Genomic DNA, 18,714 nt, shown 5'->3' on the forward strand with positions numbered 1-18,714 from the left:
CAAAACTTATCTGGCACCTGAGTCAGTACTTAGAGTGGCCTGACAACTATATAAGAACACTTGAATTTAAAACTGTGCTGTAAAACTTGTTATTGCAACAATAACAAGTTGCATTTTGAAACCATAACTATCACAAATTCCTCTGCTCAGATTAGTGGCTGCTTCTCCCTCATCTACACGGAAATTATATGATATTTTAAAGTTAAACAGCTGTTCTCGTTTGCATATTCTTAAGCAACTTTATAAATAATAAAAAATGTTTGTTTTGCTCCAGATGTCCACAACATCCACCTTGCAAAATCTACAGCTAAACCCAGCACAACAGATGGCTCTAATCACCTCTGCAGAGCTCACAGACATTTAGTATATCCCTTTTTTTTTTTTTCCTTCCAAGCAGACCTGTAAAATAGAGACTCATATTTAATTAGTAATTTCTTTCCTACTGTCAGATGCAAGGATGAGGCAACCAAAACATCTCAGGCAATATAAAGTTATGTCTCAGCTGAGACTTACTTGGTTCTTGTGGGCTGAACAACTGAAAACAACGTTTTTGGATTTCTGGGCCCTGGGGCAATCTGAAGCTTATTTAAACTAATTGATAATCATGCAAATACCCTCTTTATGCCAAAAGCCAAACAGAAGTGACTTTTAGAAGTGCTCCACCACAACTTCTCTTCTTTTTGGTTTTCACCCCACTTTTTAAAATGGGAAAGCAATGTTGCAATTTGAAAGAAGCTAACTTCAGAAAACACATGAAAAAACAGTGAATTCAAAGGTAAAAGTAGTTTCTTCATGTTGTTAAAGGCCTCCAAGAACACCAATGAACCATGAAGCTGACTTAACAATTAACTTTGTGAATCATATGGCAGAACTGGTGTTTGCCAGGAAATACTTCTGTTTCAGTTCATCTGGAGCATAGCAGCAAAAAAAGGGAAACATTTCTAGAAAGCAAAAAAAAAAAAAAAAAAAAAAATTACTCTTTGCCTTTTCAGGAGTTCTGATAATTTTATTCTTAAAAAATTAAAATAATTCCATTTCCAAACAGTATTTTTCAGAAGAGAACTTGTTAAAAGAAGATTAAAAAAAGGTTAGTTTCCAGATCAGCCAGCTATCTTAGATAATTTTCCATAATCATGGTTCAAAAGGAGGGGCAGTAACATTCTCCATCTAAGATTTTTGAAACCACATTATAGCTCACTAGTGGTCTGTACGTTATTTTTAATCTTTAAAGACTAAATACCAACAGCATGATACGTAGAGCCTTCGTAACAAAAGCCTTTTTCCCCCTTCTATAGTCAGCTTCAGGTATGTTGTCCTGATCTCAAGAGACAGCTCAAAATGTAGTTTTCCCAGGCCCTGCTAAAAGCAGTCTCAAACTCTAGAAAGGCCCAGGTCTCAGAGACTGGTCATGGTGGTTTGGCCAGCATAGGTACCAGCACCGCTATGCATTGCTGCGTTCTTCACATTGCGCTCATGGACAAAGGCAGGGTACTGGCCGTCCGCAGCACGCGTCCTCGGCGGCGCCCATGCGTCCCACAGGCTTCCACCACGTTGGCAGCGGTCGGCAGCATCAAGGGGCCTGGATCATTGGGGAGCGGGAGGGGGCACAATTAGTGAACAGGTATGGATGAAAAAGAGGGTGGGAAAGCAAAGTGAAGGTAAAGACAAGAAGATTGATGTGCAAAGGCAAGGAAAAAAAGGCATTGCTGCAAGGTAAATACCAAAGGAGAGAGGCATGCAAGTTTACGTGTACATGATGGTGCTGTCAAACAAACCCCTTTCCTGCTCAGCATCATGCACATTCTTGCTGACGTCTAAAACGACAAGTTAAGCTATTTCATGTACACAGTGCCTGCACTTGCAGAAGGAAAAGCACTTCATATTTCCAAACACCTCACAAAGCTGAGCAAGAACCTTGCGCATTCTACACATAGGAGAAAATTATCTGATGCAGACACAGGCCTTCTAAAAACATGGCACATTTTGGCTTTGGGAAACTGAAAGGGTTTGACAGCTCTAAATGTACACCTGAAAGAAGCATCTATAAGCAACATCAGTTTTTGAAGTCACTGGAAAATGAAGATTCGAAGGAAAGTTAAAAAGGAGAGGAAAACAGAAACTCAGAAAAGCAAGCACTACTGTGCTGAAACAGTAGAGCATGCACAATTTAGGTGACTGAGGGACTCAGTACTAGTGGAGAAGCTGACTGTACCTATACTTGATTAACACAAAGAACTGAACAGAAAAAGAACAACTTTTAAAAAGGTCAAGCACAAACTAAGACCTTGCTTACTAATTTTGTATACTAAGGCACAATGGTTCATAACATTTACTTCCTAAAAATAAAACCCACAGAAATGCCAGGGACAGTTACAAATGGTCTGTATTGCACTTGGAATAAAGTCCTTCAAGAAAGTATTTTTACTCAGGAGCTGTTAGCTAAAAAACTCTAAGGCTTTAGGCACAAGCATCTCCACCAAAGCAAAAAAGAGAAACAAAAAAAACCTGACACATTTAAATTTTAAAAGACTTTTTAAAAATGGACAATGATCTGTTCACTGTTGTCTATGTTATACTAGGATCTTTCACTGGTGTGTTTTGGGAGAGGCTGATGCAAGGTACAGTCAGGTATCAGAAAAGTGCTTGAAAAAATTATCTCAAACTACTCAAGCAAGGCAATTCCTAAAATGAACGCATCTCTTCAGATAAATGTAAAATTCTCTATTTAATGACACAAATCTAAACAAAGTGGAAACATTGTTTCTCTTCATCTAAAAGGGTCCTGGACAGCCCTCAATTCAAATTCCACATTCTCATGTTCCAGCAAGCCTCGTGCAACACTCCCAGCCCAGTCAGAACAGCCAAGCAGCCAGCAGGAGCTGGAAGATGAAATGTGTTAAGGCAGAGAAGCAGAAAAACATGCAGGATCCACAGCACTGGTAAATGATTAACGCTCAGCCATAGTCCTCCTTTAGAAAAGAGAGAGGATTTATATAAAGGTCATTCATGAGTAAATCCAGAGGTTTGTTTGCTGTGAAATATGCTGTGATAGTGACCCATGAATACTGAACGCTCCAGTCCTCAACACTTCATTGCCTTATTTCCCCATTTCTCTAAGTGGTCACATGAAAGCCACATCCACTAGCAAGAGAAAAATTGTTTTCCCATTTATCTCACAATAAGTGTGGGGGGGAATTCATTAACTGTTATATCCTGCCCCACCTTAGCACAGCAACAATTTCTTGAGAAAAGACTACAATTAGAGAGACACTGATTGCATTTTAGTCTTCCCAGCCCTGCAGCCAATATTCCAAAGCATGGCAGACCAGCACAGTTTTCCTCTACTGAAAATTTTATAGGAATGGAGCAAAATAATAAAAAAAACACCAACCCAAAACTGAACACTAAAATCCTTCCTATCCGGCAAAGTACTTTCTACATTGTGGCACAATTGTTGTTGGCAGCTGCAGCATTAACATTTTAAATCAAAGGAAACATTGACATTAGGAAGGGATCTAAGCTGCAAGATAGCCAGTACAGGCATCTGCCAAGCAGAGCACAGAAACTCATGAGGTCAAGACCTCACTTCTAAACCTCTTCAATCTAACCATCTTAAAAATCTGCAGTCCAAGAGATTTTGGTGTTCTCAACAATTCTTGGCAAACTCTCTCCAAAAGAAGACTATTTTTCTGACAGAAAGTAAAAGATAATTCATGCAGAAACAGCCCAATTAAAGACAGTAGCAGCTGAAAGGAGATTTTGTTAGCAGCACTGAGACACTAAGACTTGAAGACGCAATAGCCAAGTCACAGCCCCTGCAATAAATTTGTATGTTCTGGCAATTAACCTAGCCCCACTTCCCAGCTAGGACAGAATGTAGCTCAATTGCTGACTCAGCTCCAAACTATTGCCTTCTTTCTACAGTTGGATTTGCTGGATTTTCCAGTGAACACATTAAAACCTCTTTGATAGATGTGAACGGCCTTCAACAATGGTATGTCTTTAAGAAACATAAGACAGATGAAGTTCAAGCATTACACTCGTGATTAAAACTTATCACTTGTCAAGGAGTTTCTTTGCTTTATAGCATGCTGGTTTGGGTTACGTGTAGGTGCATTTTATATTCACTCCCACACCTCTATAGAAAGGCTACGTGCTGTGGCAGCTGACATAAAAGCTTTGATTCCTTAACAATGTTAAGAGAGACGGAGCCCAAGTTCTCAATCCTAAATCAGGTGTACCATGACCAAAACTGAAACAGATTGCCTAGAGAGTCCTCTCTGCTTCTGAACAAAAGCAGCAGGGTTTTGGTGAGCAACAGAAGCCTTGCAAACACTAGCAAGAATGCTACCATGAATCAGATACCCAAGAAGAGCTGTTTGGAGCAAGAGTCAAACATTTTCACTGAAGGAAACATACTCAGTTGTAGCACACATCTTGCAATTAGACCAAAAGAACAAAAATAAAACCATATTGAGAATGCTGAAGAATGAAGAAACCACCACCTTTCACCCACCACCATGGAGGGAATCGAGCGATCAACAGGATCTCACCACAGACAAGCACAGATTTCAGATACTAGATAAACCAAGGGCAGAAGAAAGAAAAACGACATTGATCATATGTTCTGATTGAAACATCAATAAAATGCAACACATAAAGCAGAATAACCATCCTGATTCTAATCCAAAATCCATAGAATTAACACACTTTAATCAATAAGATTAATGAAATTACATTCATCACTGCAGTGCTGGAAACCAGTATCATCTACTTTTAAGAGATACTGAGGCAAAGGATGTTCACATATCCAACAATGGCAGAAGGACTTTTTCTTTTGAGGGCTGAAACTGCTTAGGATAAGAGCTTTTGTGTCACAACTCCACTGCTGTTGCTCCTGGAAAGTCTTGTATAAACCAGAGTTATCCTTTTAGGATAAGCTATAGTGCCTCTGAATGCACAAAAAGATGAAAAAATTAAGACTATGTGTGCACAAGTACTGGCATGATATGTCAGCTTGGGTTTTCAAACAGGTTTGCAATACAGAATTACTTCAACAAAAATTATATGCACATTTATCTTCAAATGAATCATCTTCATTTTGAGATACATCCAATCCACAAAAATACTCTGATTACATGAAAAAGCTCTTATCTTCAGCTGGTGTCATTTTCCTCAAGCTCCCATTCCACCCAAGATAATGAAAAAAAAATTGGCTTGCCCATTTCAGAAGGTTCAAAAGATGATTAACAAGGATATTGGTTTAGAGAATTCTGCATTTTCTTAAGAACAGGTGTAAGTCCTTGGGCTCCATGATACCAAACAAATGGTTACAAGGAGCATATGGTAAGTGAGAAGGACCCAGCTCTCTCCAAGACTTGAAAATGCTGTTCATGATGTAATCGTTTCTTCAATCCCTGAAGAATTTATCTTTTGTTTGGCAGTGACTAGACCTGTTGTCTTCACCTCCCCACACTACATTCACAGTAACAAATCAGCTGCATCATCACTAATTTGACTGTCAACTTATATTAAAGATACAAGGATAACAGCTTAAGTGTAGATGAAGAAACAGCAAAAGTAAGCAAGATTCATTTCCCAGCAAAGCACAACATACCACTTCTTGTCTTGCTGGCTGACTCCTGGGCTCCTTGGGAGGTTTTCTATTTCCACTAAGACTGGGGCAGAAGGAACTGCTGTTAGGACAGGTAAGTTTGGCTTTGCATTCCAGTTCTTTGGAGAGAGAATACAAACAAATAAGTTACTACACACACACTAATGAAGTAATGACACATTACACATAGCAAAACATATCTCTGCTTCTCAAACACCAAGTTAAAGCAAGGCTGTCATCTTCCATTACTTCTACGGTGCTGGACACCAGCCTTTTTCAGTACTGCACACAGATGGCAAAAGGCCATCTGATATTGAGTACTCTAATGTTAAAACGAACTAATGTAGTTTCCATCAATATGTGACCCTTTCTGTTGCACGCTGCACTTGAAATGGTTCAGAAAGCAAGACAGGGTCTTTCCAAGCACCAGGACTTAGGTTTTGATACTCAGAAGGAGATTTACTTTACACACAACATCCCTTTTCTGTGTGTAAGTACTGACATACAATACTTATGTGGAAAGTAGGACAGGTGTCTTTGATTTCCTTCTCCAATTCAGAACACACTCAATTTTTGCTAACCACGGATTCTTCAATTTGCAGATGCATTCCTGCCTTTCAGAGAGAAAAAAATCCTGTAACCAGGAATCAGAGGTACTGAGGAATTGTGCCTTTTTTCTTTTTCTCAAGTGTTACTTAGCATATAGAATTAATGTACTTTGTATAAGAATGACTGTCAAAGGTGCTTTGTGTACCTATGAAAATCTATTCATAAACAGCACAGTTTCTATACTACTGGGGTACAGACTATCTTCTTTACTCCAGCTAAATTAACCAATTATCTTGCTTATAAATCAGCATGCAATTCAGCATTTCACTGTAATTTCCAATTGGTCAGTCACCAGATTTCAAGAACAAATAACAAAATCTTCAAATATGCTTTAATACATGAGAACTGCCTTTGAGGAGAATGGGAGTCCTTACTTGTGATCCATTTGTTTGGTTGATCACACTGTTTGCAGCACTGAAAGAGAAGAAGAAATTAAATCAGAATCAGACCAACAAACTACTTCTGCAGTCTGTCAGAACTACAGCAATTTTCAGAAAGAAATACTAAGTACAAATGTTTTTTTTCAAAGCAGTTCTCAAAAGAAAATGTAAAAACTTATGTTTTAGGTCAGCTGCCTCATGCTAGGTAACTAAGGCTAGCACATATTTTTTCATTTGTTCAAGCTGTATTTTATCTGTTATTCATTTATTTTTTCCTCACTCTTTCCTAAACCAGTTCAGTTTGGAAATCTTCCTGATTCAGCAGTAGGGTGAGGCACTTCTAATACAAAAGTTATACAGCTTTAGTTGAACACCTAACAAAATGTGACATTGTTGAAACCTCATCTACGTGCTGCAGATACTGTTTGTTCTGATGTTTCACATCACATAAAGTCCATCTGAAAAATTTAGGAGTTTCTTCTCCATACAGTCTCTAATGGACTGAATTATGGCTGCAGCATCTTAAAAGCAGCCATTTGAAACTATGTGCATGGCAGCTCAGAAGAGCAATAATAATATTATTGAATATTTAATATAGTTAATAAATTAAATAAGACCCATAGCCCTATTCCTGATGATTTCTGAATCTGCAAGAGATATTTCCTATTTTTAACATACTTCAAAGCTTTTAAACCCTTCAGAATAATTATGCATTATGAATCTTATGCAAAGTAAACTTTCTTCCATACTTACAGTCTTCTAAAAAAAAAATGGTTTCAGTTTTCTATGACCCATTAATCTTTTGATGTACAGTCTAGACAATATCTACCAAACCTGGGAAGCTAACATCTCCATCTACTTTATTGACTCTTTACTTAAATACCATAATGGCAAGATCACACAAACCACCCCCTACCCATTTCCCAAATTTATACCTCCTCTGTTGAGACAATGTGGAGGTTTCCACAGATTAGTGTGCATTTAACAAAAATATTAAGGAATGCCTTCTGGGTAGCACACTCCCCTGTGCTGAGTTAACACAATAGAATGGAATGACATACATCTTTCATGATGCATTTCAATTAGCAACACTCAAGTGTAGAGTTTCAGAAATGGCATAGATTGCTCTGGAGACTAACAAAACAGTGCCACACCTAGGTGTAGGATCAGACGACTGCTCTCTTATCAGAAGGAGAAACTGTGTATGAAGTTTCTCTTCCCACTCTCAGAATGACCTAGCAGCATGAAACTTGGAGAGGGCATGACAATGCAGCAGGATGAGAATACTAATTAATTACTCACATTTTTCATGCAGAAGATCTTTAAGAACTTTAATGACACCCAGTTTTGAAGAGTACTTTCCCAATTAAAAACAAACAAAGAAGGACAATACCGAAGATGACAAAGACAAAGAAACCTCCACATTAAAGCAACTGCAGCCTTGTTCTCTGCTGCTACACAGAGAAAATGCATGGCTGTAAGAAGCCTTTCATGATGCTTAACATCCACGAGTATCTATTTAAAAAAAAAAAAAGGCTGCAATTCATCACTGTAATGTTCACAAGCTACCAGGTGAAGTACAGACACCAGAACTGAGTGACTTGGTTCCTTTATTACCAGGAAATTCTTTTCAGTTTAGTGTCCTCTCTTCCCCTAATGAAGTGTATGGAAACTGTATGATTCATATTCACATGAGTATTTCAGCTTGCAACAGGAAATATGAACCTACACATGTAGAAAAAATCCAGGTATAAACAGCCAAAAGGCCTCACTCTTAATGTTGGTCATAAATAACATAGTACACATCTATGAAAAAAAATAAATAAGAAATGCAAGTATAGTACTGAATATAACATGATCAACATATTTATCGTATTGTATTTTCCTTGTCTCTGACACCTCCCTTCTGAAGAAAGGCTGAGGGGGCTGGGTCAAGCTTGGAGAGGAGTAGACTGAGAGGTGACCTCATTAATGTTTACAAATACACAAAGGACAAGTGTCAGAGTCAGGCACTCCTCAGAGATGCTCAATGATATGAAAAGGGGCAATGGGTGCAAGCAGGAGCACACAAGGTTCCATATGAATGCAAGGAAAAAATTTTTCACTGTGAGGGTTACAAAACACCAGAACAGGTTGCCCAGAGAGGTTGTGTGGTCTCTTTCTCTGAAGACATTGAAAACCTGCCTGGATGTGCTCCTCTGTGACCTACTCTAGGTGATCTCTCAAGGTCCCTTCCAGCCCCTAACGTTCTGTGATTCACCTGATTACGTATTTCAGTCACATAGCCAGAGTGGGCAGATCTCAGAAAGAAGAGATTGTCACATGCTTTAATCTAATTTTACACAGCATCACACAGAACTATCATTCATATACAGCAAGAATCATAACAGAAGAAGTTTGGTTATGACTAGCTAGTAAAGAAGTCTGGCAAAATCTTCCATGTGACATCAACACAGGAACTTTGCTTTGAACAGTAATTTATGTAAAGCAAACAAAACCCACAGCAAAATCACAGTTAAGAGGTTAATGCTCCCTACATTTAACTAATCATATAACCACCTCCTGCAGACATGTGTTCAAGTACAGATGGTAAACATCAAAGAAATATTGATATTGGAATGCATCTTACCTTGTGTCTTCGAGCTTAGCAGCATGTGCTACAAAAATAAAAGCAGTAATTAAAATTTAATTAGCAATTAGGTTAGCAGTTAAATATTACGTGTATTATTAATTAAAAGTCTAGCATTACCTAAAAGTAGTCAACTAAAAGAGCAAAATCTGCACTTCATGTATAACATGTGAAAAATAAAATTATAAATTGGAAAAATGAAATAACCTGAAGAGCAAACTAGAGTCAAATTTAAGCAAGCATCTGAAAGTACACACGAGGGTCAGGTCTGACCTGTGTAAGAGTAAGAGATCGAGAACCACACACCATTACAACCACCAAAAGTGTCACAATCTTCAGGTTGTGACAGAGTGCAACTTATAAGAGTAAGAAAAACTCTGACAGAAATGTCAAACTTGATGCATAAATTTAAAATATTATCATGAATACATCGCTGTTCCCTGGACCCATTTGTCATCTTTATACAGACACCTATTGTGCTATAGTCATGGGTGTTTTACCTGTCAGGCAAGCTAGAATAATATGCTTTGGCCAGATGCTTTTCCTGATAAATACATGTAGTCTCACACAACAGTCAAAGAAAACCTTACTTTGAAAACTCAAGAGAAAGACACTCAGCTACAGAAGAATCTTTACCTTTAAAGGATATTATTACTTGATTCCCACAGTGGATTATACCTCCCAGAAAGAAAGGTCATTTACCTTTCATTTGCAGTGTTCGTCTTGAATATCTCTTGCTGGGCCTTCTTTCAAAGGATGCTGATCTCCTGGCTTTGTTGGTCTTCGTGGTTTGATATTCTGTTTTCCCACTAACAATGTCATGTAGAAGCATAAAACAATGGAATAAGTAACTTATTTTTAATGACAAAATAGAGACACTACTAATCAAAACATCACACTTCTATTTTAAATTCATAGCTTAACAATGGGATCTCAGTTCTGTTCAAAAATCCCAACCCTAACACCTCAGAAGGCCTTTCACAAAAAAAAGGAAGTTTTGCAAACATCCCATTTTCACCCCATCTTCTCAAGACAGAAGGCTAAAGCAATGACTACTGAAACATTAAGCTGCTGAAAACACACATTTGCTGTTTGCATATTTCTGTGATCACAGTTCAGGCAGTTTGGGAGAGGCTGAAAATGCTAGAGGCGAGTAAAGCTTAAGGTATGTTGTCAAAGGTCATAGAGAAGAATGACAATGGGACTAAAATCCAGCACCTAGAAGGTCTAGGTACTAGGCAAGCCTTCTTCCTCCAGATTTGGCCAGACTGCCACCAAGACAGTAGAAGCTACCTATTCTGCTGACTCCTTGGTGTCACTGATCCATCCTGAAGCAGACTAGATTGCCACAGATGCTGGAAATGGAAGCAAAGAGATGCCGGAGCATTTCTCCTACAAAGACAGGCTGTGAGACTTGGGGCTGTTCAGCCTGGAGAAAGCTCTGGGGAGAACTTATAGGTGCATTTCCACACCTGAAGGGGACCTACAAGAAGGCTGGAGAAGGACTGTCTAGAAGGGCTTGTAGGGGGCAATAATTTTAAACTGGAGCAGGGTAGATTTAGGTTAGATATAAGGAGGAAGTTCTTTACAATGAGAATGGTGAAACACTGAAACAGGTTGCCCAAATATGTGATTGAGGCCCCATACCTAGAGGCATTCATAGTCAAACTTGATGGTGCCCTGAGCAACCTGATCTAGTCAGAGGTGTCCCCTTTCACTGCAGGGGGGTTTGACAAGATGACCTTCAAGGGTCCCTTCCAACCTGACACAATGTGATTCAAAGTATATGCATAGTGCCTGGGATCACAGCCCACTCCCTTTCATACGTTCTCATCAATTCCAGTGGAGCAATTGACAGACTAGTCTGGGACCTCAAGCCATTTGGAAGGCTGTTAAATGCACCAGTAGTGCCTAACATGAAATAGGCATTGTCTTAGACTTTTGAAGCTCTGTCATCACACAAACAGTCAGGAATTCAGGAAGCAAAAGACTTGCAGTGTCCAAAAACTGCAGCTCAATCATCCATCCTCTATGATTCATTTGAAAAAAGAGTGGTGTTTCAAGGTGAAGTGATCTACAAAACACAGTACACTATAAATGCTACGTAAGGAACATGAACCTTGAAAATTTACTGGTTTCCTACTGCACAGACCACAATAACTTAAGTATTAATTGGAAAATGCAAGGGGAAAATCCATACAGTTTAATAAAATTGATAATGCTACCCACTTAAGCTTGCAGGTTTCACTGCTTTGTACGTCTTAGATGAGGGGTCCTCAAACTACGGCTCGCAGGCTGGATGCAGCCCCCCAGGGTCCTCAGTCGGGGGTTGTGGGGGAAACCAAGCAGCCGCTTCCTGCCACTTAATGCACTGGCTGGCCTCCACAGCCCACCAGCACCAGCTGGGACTGGCCTGGAACCAAACTATAGTCCGGCCCCAACACTACTGGGCTAGAATCAAACTATAGTCCAGTCCCCAACACTACTAGGCTAGAACCAAACTACAGTCCAGCCCCCAACACTACTAGGCTAGAACCAAACTATAGTCCGGCCCCGACACTACTGGGCTAGAACCAAACTATAGTCCGGCCCCGACACTACTGGGCTAGAACAGAACTATAGTCCGGCCCCGACACTACTGGGCTAGAACAGAACTATAGTCCGGCCCCGACACTACTGGGCTAGAACCAAACTATAGTCCAGCCCCCGACACTACTGAGCTAGAACCAAACTATAGTCCAGTCCCCAACACTACTAGGCTAGAACCAAACTACAGTCCAGCCCCCAACACTACTAGGCTAGAACCAAACTATAGTCCGGCCCCGACACTACTGGGCTAGAACAGAACTATAGTCCGGCCCCGACACTACTGGGCTAGAACCAAACTATAGTCCAGCCCCCGACACTACTGAGCTAGAACCAAACTATAGTCCAGCCCCCAACACTACTGGGCTAGAACCAAACTATAGTCCAGCCCCCGACACTACTGGGCTGGAACCAAACTATAGTCCGGCCCCGACAGCGTCTGAGGGACAGAGAACCGGGCCCCTGTTTAAAACGTTTGAGGACCACTGTCTTAGATGAACAAATACCAAGTTCTGTCCTGTCTGCATGCATAACCCAAGAAAAGCAGTAAGTAAAAGCAGATACGTGCCAAATGACAGATGACACTGACCTGTACCGGAACCGGGATCCTAACCGAATGAAGCTCGACCGACTGGAGCCTTTTTGGACAGGACCTCGGAGCCGGAAGAAGGCATGATGTTCCACTGCACATTTCCACAAGTGTTTGCAGGCTTTGGGGTGATCCAGTCTAAAGACAAAAGTGTGCTCCTGCTCTTTTCCCTTAAAGCACAAACGGCACACCGACGATTTACAAGGGGCTTGAGTAAGTCAAAGCTACAATTCAATGCCAGCCAAATAAAATTTTATAGTGTTATTTACAAATACCAGAAAGTATGCTCAAAAAAAATTTTAGGCAGAAAACTCAAGTTTTTCTGAAGCTTCTCAAGCTTTCTGTCATTACAACAGGAAGATACTTCTCAGTGAGGCCAACACAGTCTCACTTTCAGATCTGATCTCCTCAAATTGCCAATGCTCACATTTTTATTATCTCAGCTCTGAACAACTTCTTCCCATGGGAACCTTTCTGGCACCTGCTTGAGGAGTTCATTCCACTACACAAGTTTCACAAGGTATTTCCCTTTTACAACAGTGTCAGAAAAATAAGTCATTGAACCCATATCTCTTAATCTCTTCATTCCCCTCCTCATCAAGTCACAATAAAAAAAAAATGCAAAGGGACCACATAAATTCTCAAAAGTTAAATATAAAGAAGGACATCAAGACTGAGATATAACTAAACAGATAGTTATCTACCTGTTCATCATCCTCAACAACAACTAGAGTGAGTTTGTTTTTCTTGAAGTCAAGCCTTGTTATCTTTGGCCTGCAAGAACAGAAAAAGCAGATTATGTCTCAGTCTTAGTAACTCACTGACAAGTATGTTGATAGTGGAGGGACAAGATGAACAGATAACATTTCTGCTACAAAGAGAGTGTTTTTCTGAGCAGATTACAAAATTGGACTGAAGTAACCCAAAAGCACTATCAATATGATGAAATACACCTAAACATGTACCTACTTATTCTTGGTATACACTTTTGAAAGACTAGTAGGAGTCACAGAATAAAACACTTTAAAATGCATACATTTCTGTGTACCCAGACATGCTACCTAGAAGGTTCTTCAACTCGTGTTTCACACAATACAAAGCCCTGCAGATTTTCATGAGAATGCTTCTAAGAAACCATGAGGAGTTATTGACAGATAAAGAAGCACACCTTCATAAAAAATGAAGGAAGCTCTCTATCTCCTGAATACATATTGGTCTGATTTGGAAGCGTGTATGTGAGGTTTGTGTGTTTGTTTTCAACTAGCCGTTGGTGATGGGCAGAAAGGGACATTTCTGCCCTTTACTGGGCACAAAAAGACATCATCTTGATAAAAAACTTGTCTAGATGACACTGTATTTAAACTGCACTAGTACTATTGCTTCTGCTTCTCTTCCAACAATAAAGTGGAACACTTGGCTAGAATTCCTGAAGTCATTTCATTGACTGGGTGCATACTTGCTTTCCCAAGGAAACAAGTGTAAAATACAACAAGAAGTACTCAATAAAAACAAACCAGAAACCTACCAAACACACACACGCCAACAAAAATATCCAAAACAAAGCTCCAAACAACTCAAACCAACCAAACAAAAAACATCCTAAAGTTAGTCTGTCTTTTACTTGCCACTAGCATGCTGCACTTACACAGCCTACTAACCTATTGACAAAGAATGCTATAAACCCCAGAAAGAATATTTTTGGACACAATGAAAATACTCACAGGCTATGGAGTATTTCTGCAGATACCTAGTACTCAGTGCTCTCATATGCAAAACAAATGTGTTTTTGGCCAGATCAAAAGGAAAAAGACTGTGAAAATCTAAAATGTATTTTACCATACAATCAGAAAGCTTACCAGAAAAATAAACCAATCTTTGTGTCTCCTTCAAAGACAAGAACTCCTGTAGGTGTTAATCCCAGGCTGTAGTCATTGCCGTCTCTTGCCTAATTGCCACAAAATAAAAATTATGTTCATCTTGGTGTTTGACCCTTTAATCAAATTACCCAGTGGCTCATGCATTTCATTTTCCCAGTGTTTAAATTAAACACATATCTGCTTGTTTTATATGCCAAAACTCTCATGTTTCATGACCTTATGCAATGGATTTTTCTGGTTTGCAACCTTTCAATATGGATGACTGAAATGGAAAATTAAAGTTTCTTGACTTGTCTGTACAATAAGGCCTTCCTTGTGCAGTTCCTTCTACACAGGAGATGTATTTTGACTTGTAGCTTTTCAGCTAGTAACTGACTGGATCCCAGCCAATTTAAATTTAATTACTATGATCTCCACATCGCTCTCTGTCTAAATACAAACCCTAGTACACACTGCCATACCAATCACGTATTTAACACAGAGCAGATATGTTTGGACTGAAGTTATACCTTCAAGAAATGTGTAATATAAAGTGGAATGTTAAGGCAAAGCCTTATCACTTGTTACACAGTTCAGATGAGAACAACACTCCTTTTTTCCCCCCCTCAAAGCAAAACCCGTGTTGAAATACAGAACAAAGCAAACATTATAATTTCCAAAGGTCATCATGCTGTGGTTAAACATACCTTGACTATATGCATGTCTACACCATACATTTCCAGCCACTTAGCTTTGTTTAAGTAGTTAGTTTCAGCCTGTGCTGGTGTTTGCCCCCTGAAATAAAGTTTTTTGCTGTTAGGTAGATGCCTGAAAAAGCGCAGAAAGGCGAAACTGGTACATGAGGAAAAGATGAAAAGAAATTCCTGAACATTTGTGAAAAACCCAAACACTGTTGATGCTTTTTTCTTTCACAAACATTAAGATCACTTCTCTATGTTTTAATCTGAAACCACTGCTACCAAAATAATTGCATCTCAAGATTCTGTACCTCATCATTTTATTCAGGCTTTTAAAAAGCTTCATTTTTCACATTACACTCTCTTAACAAAATATGCCAGAACCATAATAGAATTCAGTTTCTGAGCAAGACCAGAGAAGAAGCATCAGCAGCACCTTTTTAATACAGTCCCTTCATAGAAAAGTAAGTGCAAAGAGCTGGTTAGCATGCACTGGAAGACATAGTACCTGCATTCCTTCCACTTCTCAAAAATGGCCAGTTCCATCTCTTCAGTCTGAGTGGGAACAAACCTGAATTCAGACACCAGTTCAGGGACATGTTCAGCAGGATCATAGTCTCCAAGTTCAGCTACAAAAGAAGAGCACTGTCAAGCAATATACCTAGCAAACACAGTGGATAGTTAACAGGAATTTTTGCATATATTTCTAGTTCATCTAAAATAGTAAATTTCTCTTTGCCTTCCTCCTTCTCCAGTCCTTCAAGATTTGAAGCATCACCTTTTTTTGACAAGGTAATTATGGACACCAAACAAATGGTCATGCTGTCTGTGCAAAAGTTTTGCATTAAGGCTTACAAAGTGCTATTGATATAACCTTATTAAGCCTCCCAAAAGGTTATAAACATTCTTGAATTTCACCTTTTTACTTTCTTGCAGAGTTTAACATTTTTATCCCTGAAGTATTTACTGAGATTCTGACTGACTGAAGTTAAAACAGAATTTTCCATTAATTAAAACAAAATCTCTTGAGACTGCAAAAACCAAAACCAGTTCAGACACTTTTATAAACTTGTCCATTCCAAAAATTCTGGGCTTATGACTATAAATCCCCCTGTCCTGCTAAAGCTACTCTGGGTAAGTGCACAAACATGCAGCTGTTATTTGTCGCTCTCCTTTTCCTCTAAGAACATAAAAAAATGCCCTCCTGGGTCAGTCAAATGGCTCATCTAGTCCATGGCTGCAAACTCAACAGATGCAACAAGAGATGCCATTTAGAGAGCATACTGGAACGTACTAGTCAGTGGCTGTGCTACATGAGAGGTACAACCTTCTTTGTCCACAGATGCTAAGGCCAGCTTTCAGAGACTGATGTATACCCAAAATGCTGAAACTTCACAGAATCACAGAGTATTAGAAGTTGGAAGGCACCTCCAGAGATCATAAAGTCCAACAGCCCTGCCAAAGACTACCTGCATCCAGGCAAGTTTTGAAAGTCTTCTCTGGAGACTCCACAAACTCTCTGGGCAGCCTATTTCAGTGCTCTGTCACCCTCACTATAAAGAAGCTTCTCCTCATGTTGAGGTGAAACCTTCTATGTTCAAGCTTGTAAATTACACTTAGAAATCTTTATAGAGCATCCTAATTTTCAGAATCACTAAGCATTTGCTCCTCCCACTCATTTCAAGTGCCTTCTTAATTTTCAGCTAGTGTAAAAAAAATAGGAATAATTCTAACTTAGACTTTGGGCATCTGATACAGGCCAATAAACATTGTTTTTCTACACAGATGTTTGGGAAGATCTGGAGAAGCCAAATACACAGGGAGTATTCCACAGGGGCAGAAACTACCTATGATCTAAAAACCCTGTTTCTTGGATTTCCGAACACTGCAGGCACAACAATAGTTTCCCATACCGCCCCCTTCTCTTTTTTTGTTCTCTTTTTTCTTTTTAAATGCTGACTGAGGAAGTCGGTAGTTCTGTAATAATTTACTCCCACTAAAACGCCTGCCTCTGCTGAAAGGAATGCTGTCAAACCCAGTTTAGGTTCCAGCTGATTTAAATAAAAGTACACAGCTGTCAGAGTAAGATTAAAGTGCTGCTAAAGGTCTCATTGTAGAGAGAGGAAAGAAGAGACCAACACAAAAAGCCATGGATATATGGCCTAATTAGATCACTTTGTTTCACCAAAAACTTGTTTACTGAACAAGTAAACAAGATACTGAACTGTATCTTAAGGATCTAACAAAGCCAATACTCTTAACTATGGAATGTATTCTAACTGGTTTTCTTCTGCACAAAAAGGCAAGTATTTGTACAGTCTAATTCCAACCCTCCATACCTACAGATGATTAGGACCATTAGAAGTTCCTGCCTAAAGAACAAAATGAGTTTTCAAAACATCTGTAAGACAAAGTTTCACTAACTCAGTCCTGCTACCTAACTCATGCAAAGTACAATAGTGCATTGCTTTATAAAAGGAATGTTGTGCACAGATTCTGTGCAGCACAAACATAGGGCACATTTCCAAATTCCCTCTACATCAGAGGACTCTACAACAGCTGCACAGCAGAGGTTCTGAGATTTTCTGTAGACTCAGCCCAGGTTAAATAAGGCCGTACAGCTATATCCTCCAAAAAGGATCCAAAATCCTCCTCTAGCAGACATTCCAAATACTTGAAGCCTCCTCTCTATTTTCTGAGTTCCCCTGCTTGAAACCATAGCAAACTTCACACTAAGACCACACTCTCTGCCAAAAAAGACTGAAGACATTGGCCATGACGATCACTCATATGCAACTTCTGCAAGCAACAGCTATCAGAGCAGTCATGGATGCTGGAATGTCAGCTGGAACCAAAAGCTAAAAGGCAACTCTTTAATAAGTCTCAGATGAGTTAAGCATAGTGCTACAGAGCTGAGAAAAAAATATATAGCCAACTTTTTTTGTGAGGAAGGATTTAAAATACCAACAAGTGATATTTGACAGTAAATGCGTAAGTGAAAGTTCAAGACGTGGAACACTAACATGTTTCTACAAACAAGCTGAAGTCAAAAGCTGGTAGTTTTATACACAGGACTTTTCAGTTAAGTGTACAACCAAAACAATTTTTCCAAAAACACATGGTAGAAACTACACAATGGAAACTAAAAAAAGTGAACTGTGTTACTACATCAAAGCAATTCAGGAAGTCTGCAGACTTTGTATCTTGTGTGAAAGTGGACAGGTTTGCACACAAGCACCTGAGAAAACAAGTTTAGGGCAAAGCTGTTTATGTTTCTCCTTGCTCTGTTTCCTGAGGAATCAAGTAATTTTCAGGTTCTGCTCACAGCAAAATTACAGTCAAAAAGAGCTGTGTTTCACACACAGAATCTATTTTCTATTTAGCAAGGACAGGCTAAAAAGAAGCAATGAAAGTTCACACAAAGCTGTTCGTGCAACTTCATTCCCTGCTCAGATCTACTCACCTTGCATGTTATAAGCTGCCAACTGAACAGCTGTGTCAAAAGGACATTCCAATCTGCCATGAGAAAAATGCATTATCAAAACCTTAGATGACACTATTTAGCAGACAACTCAACTGACAACAAGAAACTCAATGTTTGGGATAGAGTGAGAACAGATTAGTAGATGTTCAGGAAATTAACAAGAGAGAAACACTGCATTACTTTAGCATTCCTCTGCTGCTATTCATGCATAGAAAACTTATACTTCAGGAAAAACCTAGCAAAACTTAATAATTATCCAAATATAAGTT

The 18,714-nt window shown here is 39.2% G+C and overlaps 1 protein-coding gene across 5 annotated transcripts in view; it reads right to left on the reverse strand.

Moving 5' to 3' along the window:
• Nucleotides 1-18,714, reverse strand: part of EPB41L5 (erythrocyte membrane protein band 4.1 like 5) — a 61,278-nt gene that overhangs the window by 20,611 nt on the left and 21,953 nt on the right. For 4 of the 5 annotated variants that reach the window (XM_064157560.1, XM_064157583.1, XM_064157578.1 and 1 more), the window contains exons 7-16: nt 18,425-18,477; nt 15,470-15,590; nt 14,971-15,058; nt 14,264-14,352; nt 13,112-13,181; nt 12,408-12,577; nt 9,935-10,041; nt 9,233-9,260; nt 6,598-6,637; nt 5,618-5,733 (exon numbers count right to left, since the gene is read on the reverse strand). In XM_064157560.1, the coding sequence (XP_064013630.1) occupies nt 5,618-5,733; nt 6,598-6,637; nt 9,233-9,260; nt 9,935-10,041; nt 12,408-12,577; nt 13,112-13,181; nt 14,264-14,352; nt 14,971-15,058; nt 15,470-15,590; nt 18,425-18,477 (882 nt within the window). Of the gene's footprint in view, nt 1-985; nt 1,580-5,617; nt 5,734-6,597; nt 6,638-9,232; nt 9,261-9,934; nt 10,042-12,407; nt 12,578-13,111; nt 13,182-14,263; nt 14,353-14,970; nt 15,059-15,469; nt 15,591-18,424; nt 18,478-18,714 lie in introns of those variants that run through there. The other variant, XM_064157593.1, reaches the window with a different exon arrangement.

The sequence above is a fragment of the Pogoniulus pusillus genome, chromosome 2, assembly GCF_015220805.1.
Source record: "Pogoniulus pusillus isolate bPogPus1 chromosome 2, bPogPus1.pri, whole genome shotgun sequence".
Lineage (NCBI taxonomy): Eukaryota > Metazoa > Chordata > Aves > Piciformes > Lybiidae > Pogoniulus > Pogoniulus pusillus.